This window comes from Neopelma chrysocephalum, unplaced genomic scaffold (genome assembly GCF_003984885.1).
Source record: "Neopelma chrysocephalum unplaced genomic scaffold, ASM398488v2 Primary Assembly neopelma1_97222, whole genome shotgun sequence".
Taxonomy (NCBI): domain Eukaryota; kingdom Metazoa; phylum Chordata; class Aves; order Passeriformes; family Pipridae; genus Neopelma; species Neopelma chrysocephalum.
In genome coordinates this window covers 3,056,324-3,073,417 of record NW_020925863.1, presented here as the reverse complement: position 1 = coordinate 3,073,417, position 17,094 = coordinate 3,056,324, and the positions used below count along the sequence as shown (strand labels likewise).

General features: G+C 36.2%; 1 protein-coding gene and 1 long non-coding RNA gene across 8 annotated transcripts in view; one reads left to right on the top strand and one right to left on the bottom strand.

Moving 5' to 3' along the window:
* Positions 1-5,055, top strand: part of LOC113961478 — a 159,957-nt gene extending 154,902 nt beyond the window's left edge. For both annotated transcript variants that reach the window (XR_003532311.1, XR_003532312.1), the window contains one exon: positions 4,359-5,055. This is a non-coding gene — a long non-coding RNA (uncharacterized LOC113961478). The remainder of the gene's footprint in view (positions 1-4,358) is intronic.
* COL11A1 (collagen type XI alpha 1 chain) overlaps positions 1-17,094 on the bottom strand; it is a 134,961-nt gene that overhangs the window by 3,207 nt on the left and 114,660 nt on the right. For 5 of the 6 annotated variants that reach the window (XM_027671821.1, XM_027671820.1, XM_027671823.1 and 2 more), the window contains 13 exons: positions 16,131-16,184; positions 10,424-10,477; positions 9,923-10,030; positions 9,783-9,836; positions 6,897-6,950; positions 6,059-6,166; positions 5,410-5,463; positions 5,285-5,320; positions 5,128-5,181; positions 4,061-4,310; positions 1,874-1,986; positions 991-1,059; positions 97-330 (listed from right to left, as the gene is read on the bottom strand). In XM_027671821.1, the coding sequence (XP_027527622.1) occupies positions 97-330; positions 991-1,059; positions 1,874-1,986; positions 4,061-4,310; positions 5,128-5,181; positions 5,285-5,320; positions 5,410-5,463; positions 6,059-6,166; positions 6,897-6,950; positions 9,783-9,836; positions 9,923-10,030; positions 10,424-10,477; positions 16,131-16,184 (1,242 nt within the window). Of the gene's footprint in view, positions 1-96; positions 331-990; positions 1,060-1,873; positions 1,987-4,060; positions 4,311-5,127; positions 5,182-5,284; positions 5,321-5,409; positions 5,464-6,058; positions 6,167-6,896; positions 6,951-9,244; positions 9,354-9,782; positions 9,837-9,922; positions 10,031-10,423; positions 10,478-16,130; positions 16,185-17,094 lie in introns of those variants that run through there. The other variant, XR_003532310.1, reaches the window with a different exon arrangement.

The following is a 17,094-nucleotide window of genomic DNA, read 5'->3' as shown; positions in this document are numbered from 1 at the left end:
GCTTTTCTCAGAAGAAGGCTATGAAAAATAGATTTGTTTGATTTCTACTTTAAATGACAGGTTGGTTTTGTAAAGGCTCTTTGAAAGGGTACTTACTGCACAGCCGTCGTGAAGAGCTTTGATGTAAGGATTGTTGTCGTAAGACATTTCTTCATCGTTCGATCCCAAGAACCTCAGTGCTTTGTCATAGCTGTCAGATGGTGCATCATGCCAAGCTACAGACTGGTGACAGTTATAAGTGAAATTTTGTCTGGCAGAGGCACTCAGTAGTTTAAGGAATGTCATTTGGACCATATTAATGGAATTGCCTTCAACATCCAAATAGGAGAGCTGGAAAATACAAGAAGTTAGATGAATATTTATCTTTTTTTTTTTTGTTACAATGTGAACTAAAATTATTGTTGACAAAAAAGAACCACATAGCTGTTCTTAAAAAAAAAATCAACATATAACATTTTATGGAGTTTTAAAGGTCAATACAGCTATGACTCAGTAAATAGGTTTTCGTAATGTAGCAATATATTTAGGACGAAGAACTACATATTTTAGCTTCATTCCATTTGGAAAGACAGAGAATTACTCCTATCTTATAGTGTAAAACAGCAGAATCTCTTTGGGAATCCGTTTGTAGTTAATCATAAAGTCATGTCAGCCTCATCTTTTCATACTCAGTATATTTCCATTTACTATACTTGCGTGGGGGATCTGTGCTCCAGCTGCTTTCCTAAGGTTCAGTGGTGATGTGTGGTCTGCCAGAAGGCAGATCCTCACCATCAGGTGTGCAGGTGACCACTGGGATCACTGTGGGACAATACAGAGCAGGCTTCTGTTGTCCAGTGGTAAGAGGCCACATAACTGCTGTAATATTTAGGGCAAAAAGGCTGAGGGTCTTTTCATTATCTAAATATTTATAAAATTCCTTGGGATCTGCTGATCGCTGATAACGTGCACCTGATTTGTGAATACAGTTATGTTGCAGTGACAACTTACAAGTTTGCCTCGCTTGAATTCACTAAACCAAGATCCTGGATTCTCCTTTGGCCATGATGAAATTCTAACCTGTGTGGTCAAACAGCAGAGACAGAATTATTTAAAACATATATTAACAGATATGAAGGTTTTACATTACTTGGGACAAATTTCACACCAGATAATAAAAAATGGTTCTTTCTGAAATCTCAGTCACTTTAAAGCTCTAAAATAGGATGTTTTTCTTGTATAGAATGCCTTCAAATTAGTGACTTTGCCAGGAACTCAAGGTGATAGCTTATAAAGAGAGTTAGTTCTAATTAAGGGAGACCATTATAATCTGTTAAGATTCGGGTAAACTGGTGGTATGAATTGTTGTTGTGAAGAGAGTCTAAATTAGAGTTTTCACTGCTGTTGCTGCTGATAGATCTCTCTCATTTAGGCAAGATTTTAGAAAGCCTTCCTCTATACCTTGTGCCCCCTCTGATATAGTCTGTAACAGTGACTCAGGACACTGTTAATACATAGTGTTTTACAGCTACTTTGCATAGGTATAAATGAATAGCTATAAATGAACCCACAAGAGAAACATAGTAAGAGTTTTGCTTTTAGGTGACAAGTGCTAGATTATGTTCAGTAACTGGCTGCTCAGCTGTGTTGCATTCTGAAAGGTAGTGAAATGTTAGCAAGCAGGTGCATAGATTCCGTGTCTAAGACTGAAAATGGTATTTGTTAACTCTATGTACCATTTTACCACTCCATTCAGAGGTATGCAAATTTAAAAATGTAATTAGAAAGACAGATATATGAAAATGTGACAGTGTAATTATCCTGTTTAGTTTAACACTGCAACAGCACAGTAGGATCTGTCAACAGTCAACTGAAAACACAGATTGGTACTTACTCCTTCAGATTTCTTATCTGGGTAGATGCATGTTTCCCCACCTGCTGTGAAATTGCAGTATACTTTGAAGGAGTCTCCAGAACAGCCCTGGTTAGGATCAATCCAATATTCCCCTAAAACAAATGAGAAAATACTTGCCTTATATAGTAGTATTGGTATTTGGATGAACTAGGCTTTACTGCTACCTAATGGTTCTCCAAAGTGTGTAGCAAAGTTATTGTATCCGAATAAGAAAGCAACCCTTTCTTTTCTGCCTTATGATCTGTTGCTGTTGTCATTTATGAAAGACAACACCAGGATCAAAGTTTGTTTTTATCTGGATTCTCTTGTTTTTGTCTAGTTTGACTTCAAACCATGGTTCTGTTGCAGGAGACTGCTGAGGTTTGGGAGAACTGCAGACAGACACCTCAGTCTAGAGAAGGAATGACAGTATGTGTGGAACATATATTGCAAGTCTCAAAAATCTGGCCATTTCAGTATTTCAGCTAGAAGGATAATTTGTATGTGTGGTGAGAGCACTCTCCAAAACAGAGCAGAGGCAGCCTTAGGCAGAAATAAGCTATGGTTTAGGTCAGAGAGCAAAATCTGGAGTCATCGCCATACTTATCTGCATAAAAAGGTGTGTGCACGGGGCTTGGTGGGGTTGTAGCTGGCACAAGTACCTAAAGCTTCCACTGAGAGAGATTTACCTCACACAAAGACCTTTTCACTCCTGGGTTATGAAGATGCAGTGCTAGTGAAACTAGTGAAGGCTGGGCACGAAGGAGAGTGCAGTCCATCCAAGGTCCATTAAAAGTCACTGCTTTTTAAAATCTACTATTCTAATTATAATGATGATTTCTCTGTTGTGGGTTCTTATCTCCAGATATTTCTGAAGCAGGACAGCAATTGATTTTCTGACACTACAGGTCTAATCCCGTTTCAAACAAATAGTGGAGGTTTCAAAGAGAAATGACAAATCCTTTCATCAGTTCTGTCTTCTGAATATAGAATATAGACAAAGCATTTATGGGATTTAAAAATTCTGTTGATTTAGCCTGTATTTATTGAAAACAGTCTTTCCTATCTGTAAGTCTTGTCCCTGGAGAATTTTGTATTTTAATGAATACATTTGCTTTTATTTTAACCAAAATAAGATTACTTTTATATGAAGGCTCCAAATAAGAAGCAAATACTGGTAAATGAAGAAGGTGATTGTGTTCTATAAAAACCATTCCCTATTATGGAGGGTACTGAATTGTAAAATATGTACTTTTCATATAGCGCATACACTGCTTAACTACTCCTCAAGGCGACCATCTGTTCTTATCTATCTAGAACGAAAGCAATAAAATATTATTAAACTGTCAAAATCCATTTTTCCTCCCATTTAAAAACAGAAAAATATTGCTTTGAACTGGGAAAAATATCCATTGCAATTGAAAAATATATGAAAGGATAAAAATTCTGTGAAGGCTGGCTTTCATTTAAACCTTTTCAGAGGGGTAAACTCAGTTATAAAAAAAAAGAAGAAAAGAACAAAGCATAATAAAATCAAGATAGTTCTTCAGAACATTGTGTCTTGTTCATGCTGCTTTGCATTTTATCATGCTAGTGCTTGGTAGCATTAAGCAGTATCAAAGAAACTTTGCTGACTGATATAGAATAAACAGTGGTGGTGCAGTAGAACAAATTATTGTTTCTAAAGGTAAAAGAATAGTAAAGTTTTTGAGAGTCATAATTGATAATAAATCTCCTATGATACCAATGCTGTTTTATATTATTATGCTAAGCTAAAGTATACAGCTACTAAAATAATTACCATTAATTTTAAAAGAAGCAATTAGCTGTCCCAGCATGCTGACATTTGTGATTTTACTTTCCATTGATCTAAACAGTCTTTCATCACACTCCTGCTTGGATTGTCCTGGAAATGCAAGGCCCACCTTTCAAAACAACAACTGTTTTTTATTTAAAAAGTTTTAACCCTAAAACCAGATCAGGTTATGTGTTTCAAGAATTTTGGCTTTTACCAAAAGAACATCTCTTACATTTTTTAAAATTTTGTACCTGTAAAAATGGATTCAATGAGACTGTATTTGTTGAGCAACTGTATTACCCATCTCCCAGTAATTAATTATTCTGCCAAAGTATCTTGGCAGATCATAAGCTCAGCCTTGTCTCCTCTGCCATGCAATATTAACATACCATCTGGGAAGTCTGGGTGACAGAGCTGCAAGTCTTTGCAGGTTCGGGCTGGGTTATTCTGAGTGCCCATTGGGTACTTCATGTGCTCAATGTCTTGCTTCAGCGAATTCAGAGAACCAAAGATCTCTTCCATGCCATCGGAATAATCCAGAATATTATCACCAGCATCAGATAACATATAATCAGGAGATCTTCTTGTCTTCTTGGGTGACTGGATTGGCAGTGGCTGGATTACCTCACCCGGAGGGCCCTGAGGAGAAAGCAAGATATCTGATTATCTTTTCTGTTTGTTTTTCAGCTGAGGAAGAACACAGAATGTGGCTTGGAGATGCTTTGAATAGGCTTTCTTCAAAGTGTTTATTTCTTTATTTTGCTTAATTACTTCAGATTTATACCTATGCGTTTTGATTTACTTGCAAAAAAAAAAAAAAAAAGATTGTAGAAGCCAAACCCTTGTTGTGCTCTAAACTCTTCTCACTACAATGCTGTCTGGGGAAGAGTGTGTTGCCCTCACATAAGTGTGTAGAACTGACTTGCAGTTACCTCTGTATCCCTGACAATTCCCTCGAGCACAGACAGTCTATGACAAGTGAAAACTGTTGATGTTTCCTGTGATAAAACTTCAAAATTCCACTTGGGGTCAATGAAGCAATATTTAATTTCAAGAAATTGAAACACTTCATTCAGATTTGGACTCTTTTAATTTTATATTATTATGATATGAAAAATAGTGGAAACAGAAGAATATCACCAGGGGAAACTAGTATCATTCTATTTTCTGTGCTTCAATATACACCCTAAATAATTATTGCATGAGGGTTTTTTGTTTATGGAGGGCATATAGGGGTTTTTTGGGTGTTTTATTTGGGGAGGTATTTGTTTTAAATTTCTAATGGATTTTTCAGTGCAGACATGTATTTCTGTGTCTGGGGATCTGTGAAAAATGATTCCTGAAAAATTAATTTTCAAACAATCATTATTATTTTAGTTCAAAAATGCTGAGTTTTACCCTTGTCAAAACAGGGGGATTGTGTCAATGTAATGCCAAGATAAGAATTCTTACTTACTGGAGGACCAGGTGGACCAGGTAACCCACTGTCACCCTTTTGACCAGCAGGACCCTATAAAGCAATGAAAGAAATGCAGTGTTGGCCATGCTACACAATGTTTAAAAATAATACACCAAACTTAAGTAAAAGAACAAAAAATAGGAGAATTACTCACGCTGGACCCTTTAGAACCCTTTGGACCCTGGGGACCCTACGGACAAGAACATATAAATATAGTTGGGGTGTATTGCACACAATGTGGAAGTGTTTTGAGCAGGAGGACTGGACAAAATTACTTACAGGTAAACCAGGAGGACCAGGGGGTCCAAGTGGACCAGCAGGACCAGAAATTCCCTAAAAATGAATAAGAGAATAAGCACAGAACGAAAGTATCCTACATACTGCAGTGGATTAAAAATGCATACCTATGAAAAAGGTAGTCCCACTAAATGTCCAACTCTGATGAGTTTTGATTTAGGCCATTTGCTAGGGGCCAAAAGAGTTTGCAAATTTAAAATATTATCTGACAGTTGAGTTGCTTGTAGTTGTTCTTACACTGCAGTCACAACTGTGTTCCTCTTCAAACTGGTATGGAAAGCTCACTTTTTACATAGTGTCTTAATAACTAGGAGAAAGGAAGCTACTTTGAGTCATGCAGTTAATAAACACGATGAGATTGGTGCTGCTAGTTTTATCTTGTCCCTAACTTGTGTTATGTGTGTATAATGTGGTGTATGTGTTTCCTTCCATTTTCTCAAACATTCTATAATCTCATTTTAAGCTGTTTAATTTCACTGTGTTTGTACGATGCCTAAGAAAGTTTTAACCTCTGGCAGGAGACTCTGGGTGTTAAATGTTTATAATAACTTTGTCTTTCAAAAGAAAGCCTGGAATACGTACTCCTTGCTTGCATGGAACTTGAATGGAAACACAAGTGTGTTGTACTCACTGCATCACCCTTGGCTCCAGGAGATCCCTGTGGGCCAGGAAGACCCCTATCACCCTTTTCACCCTGCTCTCCTGGAGGTCCAATAAGGCCAATCAAACCAGGATGTCCCTAAACAAGATTGAAGAAAATATAGTTAAAACTCAATATACATTAGAATAAATGTGTTTTGCAGACATGTAAATTAGACCTTTCACATGCTATCACTGTTGCTTGACAACAATAAACCTGAAAACAAATTATTCTAAAAGCATATTTGTTGTTGTTAGATGGCCTTTTAAACTTTATTTGCAAGTTGTGACTGCTTATTTAGTTAAAGATCCAAGTGCAAGATAGTCCTTACTGAGACTGATACAGAAATAACAATACCTGTGGGTACAAATTTCATACCAATTTTCATATTTATATGCTATAAGCATATCATAGAATTGCACATTTGTTCCACATGTGATATAGCTGTATAAACAGCTGATCCAAGGAGATAAAAAAACCCTGAAATTCACAAAGTACAGTCATATTCATATCCCTTTCTCTACAGTTTTTCTCTGATTCACAAGCAATCAATAAATTTTTGTGACTCCATTAGAAAATGCTACCCCAGATGTCTCAATACATCATTTCAAAAGAAAGTATTATAGCTTTTAAATATATATATTTTGTTGTTTTAAAATAAAAATCTCCAATGTTTGTTATTTCTACTTACTTTGTTCTTGTAAAACTGACAGTTCTCTTTACATCAATATCTTTGGGATTTTCATTGCAAGGACAGATCACGTGGTCAATACACAGGCAGTAATCTTTTTCTTCCTATTACAAAGGCACAAACAATGCTAAAGCATACCTTCTCTCCTTTGGAACCTGGATCTCCTTTCAGTCCAGGCAAGCCAGGTGGACCCTAAATAAATCAAGGGAAGTAATGTTAAAATAAGTTTTAACATACTGCACAGATTATGTTTTCTTGAAATATTATTAAAGCCAGTGCAAATCAAAGTGCATTTATGTGCTTTGTAACAGTTATGTACTTATTTAATCAGAGTACATAGGTTGATGGTAGTGATTGATGGAATGCGATTTATAGCCCAAAATAAAGTTGAAATGTATGTTTTAAAAGGCAAATTGATGCTACTGTGGTATTTAAATTTCTTTATAACTAGAAATCTAGAAAGGGTTGTATGATTAGAAATCTGTGAAGCCGAGGGCCAACTAAATTCTTGATTTGTGAAATCTTCAGATGTTCATAGGAATGGCAGTACTGGTTTTGAGTAATTTGTACAGAGTGGGGTGAAAAATTCAGGCCAAGCAGTGCATATGCAAGAGACATTAATTTCTCAGGGGCTATTAATCTCACCCTGAACATGTACACATTAGGTGTAGAGCTGCTAGACTAAGTCAGTCTCTCCTCACTGCAAGTCTCCCGGTGGCAGTGGACATCTGTGAAATTCTGATATGGATGGCAGTAATAAGTGACCTTTTCAACCTGGCACGGTTTCAGCAGTGCCAGAACACTTCATGTACAAAATGTTATTCACTGCGTATGCTTTCCATCTCCACTTCAGGATATCACCAGATGCAAAAGCCTAGGCAAATACATAATTCATGAAAGAAATGTGAAATTTTTAAGCTTTTGGAATACAGAATCAGACTTTTCACCTGCAGTGTGTTGTGCTCTACTGCAAATCAGCTTTTCATATTCTTCTCCTGATAGCAATCTGGTGCAGAGGATGGGAGGGGAAGGAGGGAGACCTAACCTCAGCATCTTTTACATATAAACTTTACTTTCTTAAAATCCAAAATTAAGTTGCAGCAATGTATTGAAAAAAAGTTCTTGTTGAGCTGACAGGAAGCCTGTGCATTTGGGAGTATATAGTTCATTAATATACTCAGCTTCAGATTTGAATTGAATATTTAAGCTCTCAAATATTGGAAGAGAGATCTTTTGATGATGTATTTGGAGGCTTCTAGTGACTGACGTGGGAAAAGGATGCTTGTTATTGCTGAATAATTGTTAATTGGCTTTTAGATTTCAGCACAGAATTGTAAGTGAGGAGATCAGTTTTCAGTTCCCTGACTCGTACCCCACGCATTTTATCTGTAAGCTAACCACATAATTTAAAAAGTGAGGTGGTGGTCCCATTATAAACTCTTGGAGAGAAGATGCACAAGGAATCCTTTTCCTTTCAGCTTCTCATATTGTTCCCTACCTCTGACTTATAAACAATATGTTATCCATGAGACTTTAGACAGAATGAGAATGTTAAAACAAAGGGCAACAAAGATATGTAATGTAAAGCTTCATCATTACATTATTTGCTTATTATTGTTTTCTAAAGGACAGAGAAAAATGAAATTAAATGTAGGTGCCATTGTAATATCACCTATAATTATATACACAGAAGTTATCAATGCATATGGAAAAAATCCTTCTGGTGTGGGGGGCATAAAAATATATGTTCTGAAACTCTTTGCTTATAGGTTAAGAGGTTGCATGTTTTGAACGTTTTCGGAAATGTAAGTAGTTATTCAAATACTTTCACCCATAAAAGTTACTCAGTCAATGAAAGAAAAGGCAATTGCTCACGTTCAAATATGCACATGAAAGTGAAAGACAGTTTTATGGTAAAAGGCTTGATTTATGCAGCATTTCAGTTTAAATTCCACTTCTTTTTTTGTTATTGTTCGATTTTTATATACTGTAGGAGTCTGATATGAAAATTTTGTAGCTGATGTTCAGATCCTGAGTTCTCACTGGAGAGGCAGGAATGCTCTTGGAAAGATTTTGACTTCAGGTGTGTAGCTTAAGTGTAAAACATTTCAGTATTAAGGCTACGTAAGGATCTGTATCGTCTAAGTCCATACAGGAGAAGGAACAGAGGATTTCCTTCCCATTTCCTACTCACAGCTTTCCTTTTCCCCCTTAAGAGCCACATCATTTCTGAAGTAGAGGATAGGCCCTTATTGCCCTGTTCTCCTAAAGTAATCCAATACATTCTGGCTGAAATAACAGAGCAGATTTTATTTAGTATGTGGTAACACTTGTATATTTTTTTCCATCAAACTCTTAACAGTCTATATTTTGTTTCAAAGCTTTTTATTCCCAATTTGGGACTCAACTTTGATAATAGAGGTGAACTGTACCTCAGTGACTTTGGAGAGCGAGGGATATGAGATCTTTTTACTAAATTGAAGCACCTTTGCTTGACATGTGAAGAATTAACCTGCTGGCCATGTAGTTCAGACTTTAATTTCTTCTTTAGTAGAAGTGTCTTTTTGGCCCTACTTCTGATTTATATTTTTCTTTCTCTAAGGAACAGATATGATCTAAACTTTTGCCCTATGAACAACGATTTCCTAAAACTAGCAGTCATTAAAATGAATGGATGTACAAAATTTACCACTGCTTTGCTGATGAGGGGACAGAAGTAGATTTTTTTATTTTAAGCTTCTTTCATTTTATTTTGATTTTTAATTCTACTCAGAATTTGGTTTCACACTGCCTTATTCCACTTTCTACCTGGTCTGACTCAGCAGCATTCAGCACAGTTGCCAACTGAAGTAGAGCAATAAAATTTGAAGGCAGTTGTGTATCAGATTTTACCAGCACAGAATAGTAGCAACTTTGTGCTAAGAACTGACTTTTCATTTTCCTGTAAATGCACAGGCACATTAATGGTAAGTTTTATTAGTATAGTGCTTTTTCTGTTCTGGCTCTGAAAGGAAGGGTACTCACCAGAGGTCCGGGAGGGCCATCCTGACCTGGCGCTCCAGGTAGGCCTTGTTCTCCCTAGAGAAAACAAAAAAGTTTGCTTTACCAGAGTATATAGAAGAAATGAGATATTTAAAATATTATTATGTGTTTCCATTACTTACCACAGGACCAGGAATGCCCCGGAGACCCTCTGGGCCAGGTTTTCCAGCAGGTCCCTGTGGACCAACTGGACCAGTTTTTCCAGGAGCCCCTTCTGCACCAGGTTCACCCTAGAAAAAACATAACAGGTCAGAGGGGGAGAGGCAGCTTGGCACTGCAGGGATAGACAAGATGCAAAGTGAGAGCAGAGTTTCCTTGCTCTGTTTGTTAAAAGCCAAACCAGTGTTCTGCACAGGACAATTCCCTGTAATTCCTTCATAGAAAGATGTGGTGCCAGCGAAGCACATTCACCTTGCCTTTTGCAGGGATGAGCTACACTGGGCCTGCACGGGGGAGACTCCACTCCATTGTGTATTGCTGCTGATTCTGGGTCTTCATTTGGATTTCAGAGTTTAGCTGTTATTACTTTGTTAAGTTGTGCACTCAGTGCGTGATAAGCAATTTACGTTTAATTTATAAATAGTTTATATTTCCATGCATCTAAAAAAATCTTCGGTGATTACCTTTGCACCTTTTTCACCTTGTCTGCCTTCAGCACCAGTTGCTCCAGGAGGTCCCTGTAAAACATGGACAATGAGCTCATAATCTCAGTTTTTTCAAATATAACCAGTGAAAAAATCTGGAAGTGTAATTTCCACTGTACTAATAAGTAGTAAATGCTTACAAAATAACATTAAGTTTCTTTCTTGACATTTTATTCATGGGATAAAAAAATACCAATCTGTCACAGCAGCTCTTTTTCCCCTATAAAATTTCCTGGGTTTTTAGAATATCTGAAAGAATATGCGTTGCCTAACACATCTGACATGATGAGGTTCAAACCAAAGAAATAGCTTGGAAAAAAAATTAAAACAGGATATAAATGGAAGTGAACAATACAAATTTATACATACAATAACAGTTTTAAACTTGTTTTGCATTGACTTCTATCTATTTGCTGTAGTTTATCCACTGATTCCAAAAGGGCCTGTCATTCTATAGTGCACAGAATGACAAGTACTTCTTTATTCTCTAAATCAGGGATGGGCTCAGTAAGCAGCCTAATTACATTTGGACAGCCAAAAATCCACTAAATATGAAAGTGAAAACTAAAAAGACCTTTTTCTCCTCCAAAACATCAAGGGCTGATTTTTAGGTCAGGTAATTAATATTCATAGCTTCAGTCATGAACAGAAGCAGTGTCTAGAATCTAATGTACTCTTCTGAAAATGGTTCTCTTATATATACTTAGTTTAGAAAAGATGCACTCAAGATAATGGACCAACTGTTCTCCTACGAGGTTAATTTTTAGCCTGGGAAATGTCTTTATTACACGTAGCTATTTCTATAAATCCTAAGACTCATCTGTTCATTAATGCAACAAGCAGTTTGTTATGTAGAAATTAAAAAAAAAGTTCTAAGGACCAACAAGAAGAAAAATTCAATCACTTCCATTCCATGCTTTTTACTTCGTAACAACATACAGAAAACCAATGTAGGCCCCCTAAAAGTAAAGCACCAGAACATTCTTAATTTCACAGATAAAACTTGTACTTCCAGTCAAGCATCTACCTGTATCCTTTGTGAGCTCAGGGATTGAGACCAGCATTTGACCTAATAGCAAGTTTTTATACTAGAGCTGAATCTAGCCCAACTTTTTATAGCCTAGTATATTACTGTCCACTACTACTGTCACACACCTCGAGCAACTCCACCAGTTTTAATTCCTGGAAATTTATATTCATTTTACAACTATGAACATAGAAGTATATTAAGATCATTCATTTGCTCCTGAAATTAAGCTTTCTCCAGGGTGGAACTGAACATCTGCAGCACTGTGTGAACCTTTTGGCCAACAGAGATAGTCCAGGCTTTACATCAAAGGTAGTAACAATATGAACTGGATTTCCCACAGTGGACTTTGACCATTTGTTGTGGGTATCAACAGGTTTTTCTCTTTGGGTATTTTCAAGAGCTGTATGTGGTAAAGGACTTAGTTTCATCTCTTCAAAATACATAGAAGCTAAAAAGCCCTGGGCAGTGTGGTCCAAATTTTGACTCTTTAAAACAGGAAGAATAATTTAAATCACTGCTGTTCCAATAATAAATAATAAATAATAGTGTCTGATGCATATGCCCCTTTGTGTATGTTGTTATTCGTTTGGTGGATTGCAGTTTGCAGTGATAACTAAAAGGATCAAGAGATACCCTAAATTAACTCAGAAACATTTTAGAAAAATGACTTTGTTTTCTTACATGATATAATTAACATGCCCATTGTCTTCACTGCTTGAAAATTCCTTGCACAGAAGTTCCTTTATGGATTATAATCCACCCTGCTTAAGAACCTGGAAAGGGCTGAGTGTGGTAGTTTGTATTTGAGAAATATGGTCTCTGCATAATCTAGAAATGCAGCTGCAGCATGAATTAATTATCAGCGCTAAAACCACTGTGATATCTAAATTACAAATAGAAAAAATGACGAGTGCTAAACAAAGGGGGGTGTTCTTTGTCAAACAGTGCCAACGCTGCTCCAAGTGTGAAGCTGCTGAAGGAACTGCTCTTCTGACAGGCTGGGATTGCTGGCCTGGCACAGATGGGGCTTCCACAGAGAAAGAGAGAGAGACTGCTAATTATTATTTATCTTACCTTCCTACACTGGAGTTGGAGTGTCTGGTAAATTTTAACTGACAGAAAAGATTTCAATAACAGTAATTTTACATTAATGCATGGCTGCCCACCTTCATCACCCCAGCTACCATGGTGATTTTCAGGATCATTGCACTGTAATTTTGGACATATTGCCTGATACATTTTATGCAGAACCAAGAAGACAAAAACAGTCATGCAGAAACAAACTTGTTCGCAATTTTTGTTATGTGAACCTATTAAACATTTTTGTCTGCTCTTCCATATTTCATTAAAATAATTTAAATTGTTGTTTATAGCTGTCTGTCATCTGACTTAAACCATGATTTCCAACATAGAAAACCATTACATTTCCTCAGCCTGTTGAGATAAGAACCTGGCATATTGTTAGGTGTTCTGTGCATTTGCAATCAAGAGAGAAAATTAGCTTAATTTTTGAGTGTTGAGTGAACCCTGCTGAGGCAGCATGATGCTTTAGCCAAAATGGAAAAAATTCTCCTTCACAGAAACACTTTGTTTTTTCTTTAGTTATTCAACATTGTATATAAAGGCAATGAACCAAATAAACTTTAGAGACTGGCTTTGCTGCATTATTGACATCTCTTCTTTTAATGAAAGCAGACAGTATGCCCTCCAGTTAAGAACAAAAATATATTTTAGTCTTGCGCTTTAAATTCTAATATTTTTAGATTGATATATGGAGCTTTATGTTATGTGACCTAAACATTTAATTGTCTCTAATAAAAGCAGCCCAACAGCAGATGACACAGCTCAAGAGCCCAGCACACTGAAAGGCTGAGAGGATCATAAGCAAGGAGTACTGTCTGCGTTGATTTTTATTGATTGCATATGTTAATGATGAATGTTGTCTGATGGGGTCTTTTCCTCATGCTGTTTTTAACATTTGTCAGCTAGAAATCAATGAATTCAAACTAGAGATGTTATCCAGTACTGTATGGCAAAACAAGAAGTCCCAAAAGTAAGAGCAAGGAATTAAGTTTCAGAAAATAATAGTAACAACATAACTGTAGAGTGGTTCAGTCTTTAGATCTACAGTTCTAGATAAGCAGGCACAATTACTACAATTACTTGCACCTTAATTACACAGGTATATAAACCCTTCTGAGCATGCATTTATCTGGTCTGCTACATGCACAGGTCACTTATGAAGTCAGAATCTGTAAAATATTAAATATTATTTAATGAAAGTTTTTTAAAAAATAATTTGGAAAGATTTTATCAATGACTATGTCACAAAGTTTGCCCTTTGCAGATTATGTTTTTGACCTATAAATATATTCCTATTTAAATCATCTGAATATAGGACTTTGTTTTGAGGATGCACTTGTCTCTCCCTTATAAAAGCATTAGGAGTTTTTCTGAAAAGCAGTGGTGGAAACAGTTTTGGAAGAGCAAGTGTTACATCTGAAAAGTAATATGTTAATTAAGGTACCAATTTTGAGGATGCTCTTTTGTTTTGAGGATCCACTTTTGTTTCATCCATAGATTTAACCTTTTAATTTGATTTAGAACTAAGTGGTCAACAGCATGCCAGTCCATTTTAATTCTTCAAAGAAGGAATCTGGAACAGGCCTATTGTTCTGATGTGAACTTCCTAGGTAGCATTTCTTAAAAGTAACTCACCATACTGCTTGTCCATGAAAGCCTCGGTCAGTCTGCAAGGTACTCATTGTCAAAGCTTTTAGGGCACCACAGTAAAACAGTTTTGGTATTTGCTTAACACACCAACTGCTAGTAATTCTATTACTGTTATCCATCAATAATTAGGCAAAATAGTTTATTCTTGGCCTTCACTTGATAGTTGAATGTCACTGTAAGTATGTATCTGTAGCTGAAGTCTCTTAGATACAATGGAGAAGCTATTTATGTCCATGTCTTTCACTAGAATTTGATTCCCAGGGAAAGCTAGGGAAACCTCTTTGTAACTGGCAATACCAAACAGAGATTGCTCAAAACTAGTAATAATCAGAATTTCAGAAGACTGGGCAGTAAAATTGAGTTCAGGTCAGTTCCAAAATAGAATGGAAGAGGGTAATAAAGCTGAATAACAAAATAAATAAGGAGACTCTACAGTTGAGGATTTCAAGAGACTTTAAATAAAATGTATGAATTCTGAGTTCTGCCAGCTTCTTGTTTCAGAGACAGAAAAACAAAATGGTGTGGAATGTTGCTTTCTAGTAGAATAGCCAGAGCTGCCCCTCCACAGACAGCAATATTACTATTGAAATGGTTTGTCCTTCTTAGTCCAGATGAAAGAACAATTGTAGGACTTTTTGTTGACATTGATTCTACCATAAAATTGGTGAAAACTAATGAAAAGCGTTTCTCCTGTTCATTTTTCCAGCAAAGTATGGAGCTTTCAGTCTTTTCACTGTTCCATTTTAGTGTAATATCAATATAATACAGATTCTCTATAAGCTTGCAACATTCCACTACTCAAGTAATGTAGAATCTGATTCTATGAAATGTTTTCTTCAGAATTCAGGAATGGGATTAGTTGGCAATATTTAGCTGTACATTTTCCCTGAATTGGAAATGTGTCAAACCACAGGTAACACAGAATTTGTGTTTCTAAAGTGTTTTTTTGTCTAGGTACAATCTGATAAAATATAGCCCATATGTTAGGAATGAGGTACTGCCTTTCTATATAATAAAGTAAGAAGTTCTAATTTGATGTCAAACAAACATACTAAGTGCTAATATTCAATCGAGCCATATTTCAGTTCTAGTGATAAGGTTGCTAATGCTGCCATAATCATCCACAGTATTATAAATATTTTGCAAGTTGGTGGAGCAAATGGATTATTGTGTAAAATAGATAAAACTAATTAGGCATGTCAGTTCACTCAAGCCCATTAAATGGAGCCATTTAACATATTTTGTTAAATAACTCTCAGCTTACATTTAATGATGCCATTTCTCCTGGTTTTTAAAGTAAAAACTGCTGTAATTGCTCTCTGAAGCAGACCTAAAGGTTGATGCATCTACTACAGTTCTGTAAGTGTAACATTATTTACTGGTTTTGATTAGCTATATTTGTAAAGCCTGCGAAGCTTCAAAGACTTTAGAAATAATGGAATAGCTTCATAAGTTATAGAAATGTCTGCTTGCTAATTTTGTGTGCAGAGAGGATGACACAGTTTTGCCAAAAAGCTGCATTGAAATTATTTTATTTCAGAGGCTAAAGACACCAACACAGACACATTCTTCCTGCTCTCTGATAGCAGTCATGTGCCTAAAGATGAAGTCTTTTATAACTGCCATAGTCACTCACTTCTGTTATTAGACTAATTCAGCAGACCCTGAATTCACTTGGGTGAAAAGAGCCTTTATAGGTAAGAAATACATTCTACCCTGTGTATTTTGGTTTCCCTGTGCCATGTGAGCTGTGTTAAAGAGTTTTCTCTGCTGTTTCTATTTTTTCATTTCTCCCATTACGTTACTTAAAAGAAACATCAAACATTATATATGAATGTCACAATATAGAGAACAACTAGGTGAAAGCCTCTAGAATATGTCTCAGAACAAGACATGAACAAGAGAACATGAGATATTACTTACTCTTTTTCCTGGTGGACCAGGTGGGCCAGCTTCACCTGAAGGACCTGGTGGACCCTGCCATAGAAAATTATAAGCTCAGTGGTAATAAAGGATGAAGTTCTTATCTTTATTTAATGCAGCAGACGTCTGCCATATGTCAGCCCCTTTTAGTGGGTAGAAAATAAGTACCATAAACACACACTCACACAGAAGTATTAAACAAACCCTTACTTAGGGTGGTCTTTTGACATTTTTAACAACTTTTGTTACTGTACAAAATGCAATCATTATTTTTTTCTCTTCCTGTTTGCAACAAAATGTTGCAGACCAGAAAGTGGCTGCACAGAACTAACACACAGTCTGAGCCAAGTGCCAAGCTCCACTAACAAGTTTCTTGCTTTCTGCAGTGCTGAAAGTGTTACTTTTCCTAAATTTTTCACTAACATCTGTGAGTTAGCCATGGGTGGCTTTCTCTTGAAAAATATTACTGTAAAGTAAGACATACAGATACTACTTGAAGTTTGCAGGTAACCCCTAGCTCATAACCCCCAGTCATCAACCATATATTCAATGCATTAGCATTTTTTATTTTCAAACTGTACTGCATGGAATAATTGCCTGATAATCAGAACTTTTGGAGGCAGAGAGAGACTTTCCAAAATGGAAACCCTATCTCTTTGCAATAATAATAAAAAAAGATATTTTATATGGGAATCTACAGAAATAGAAGAGCTTTGAGGCTTAATATGGGTATTGCTGGATACTGCTCAAGATCTTTGCTTAATTTCATCAGGTCAGCTAATGAAGATTATTTGGCTGCAGCATTCCTTTCTTATGCTCAGAGTTGCTCTATTTTTAGTGTTCTTCAGTAGCTCCAGCACAAATTCTTAACACATCATTTATTCCTACTTCAAAAAGAAATTGAGCTCTTGCTCAGCTGTGTTACTATAACATGGGCAGTTCTATCTCTACAAGGAAATAGTTA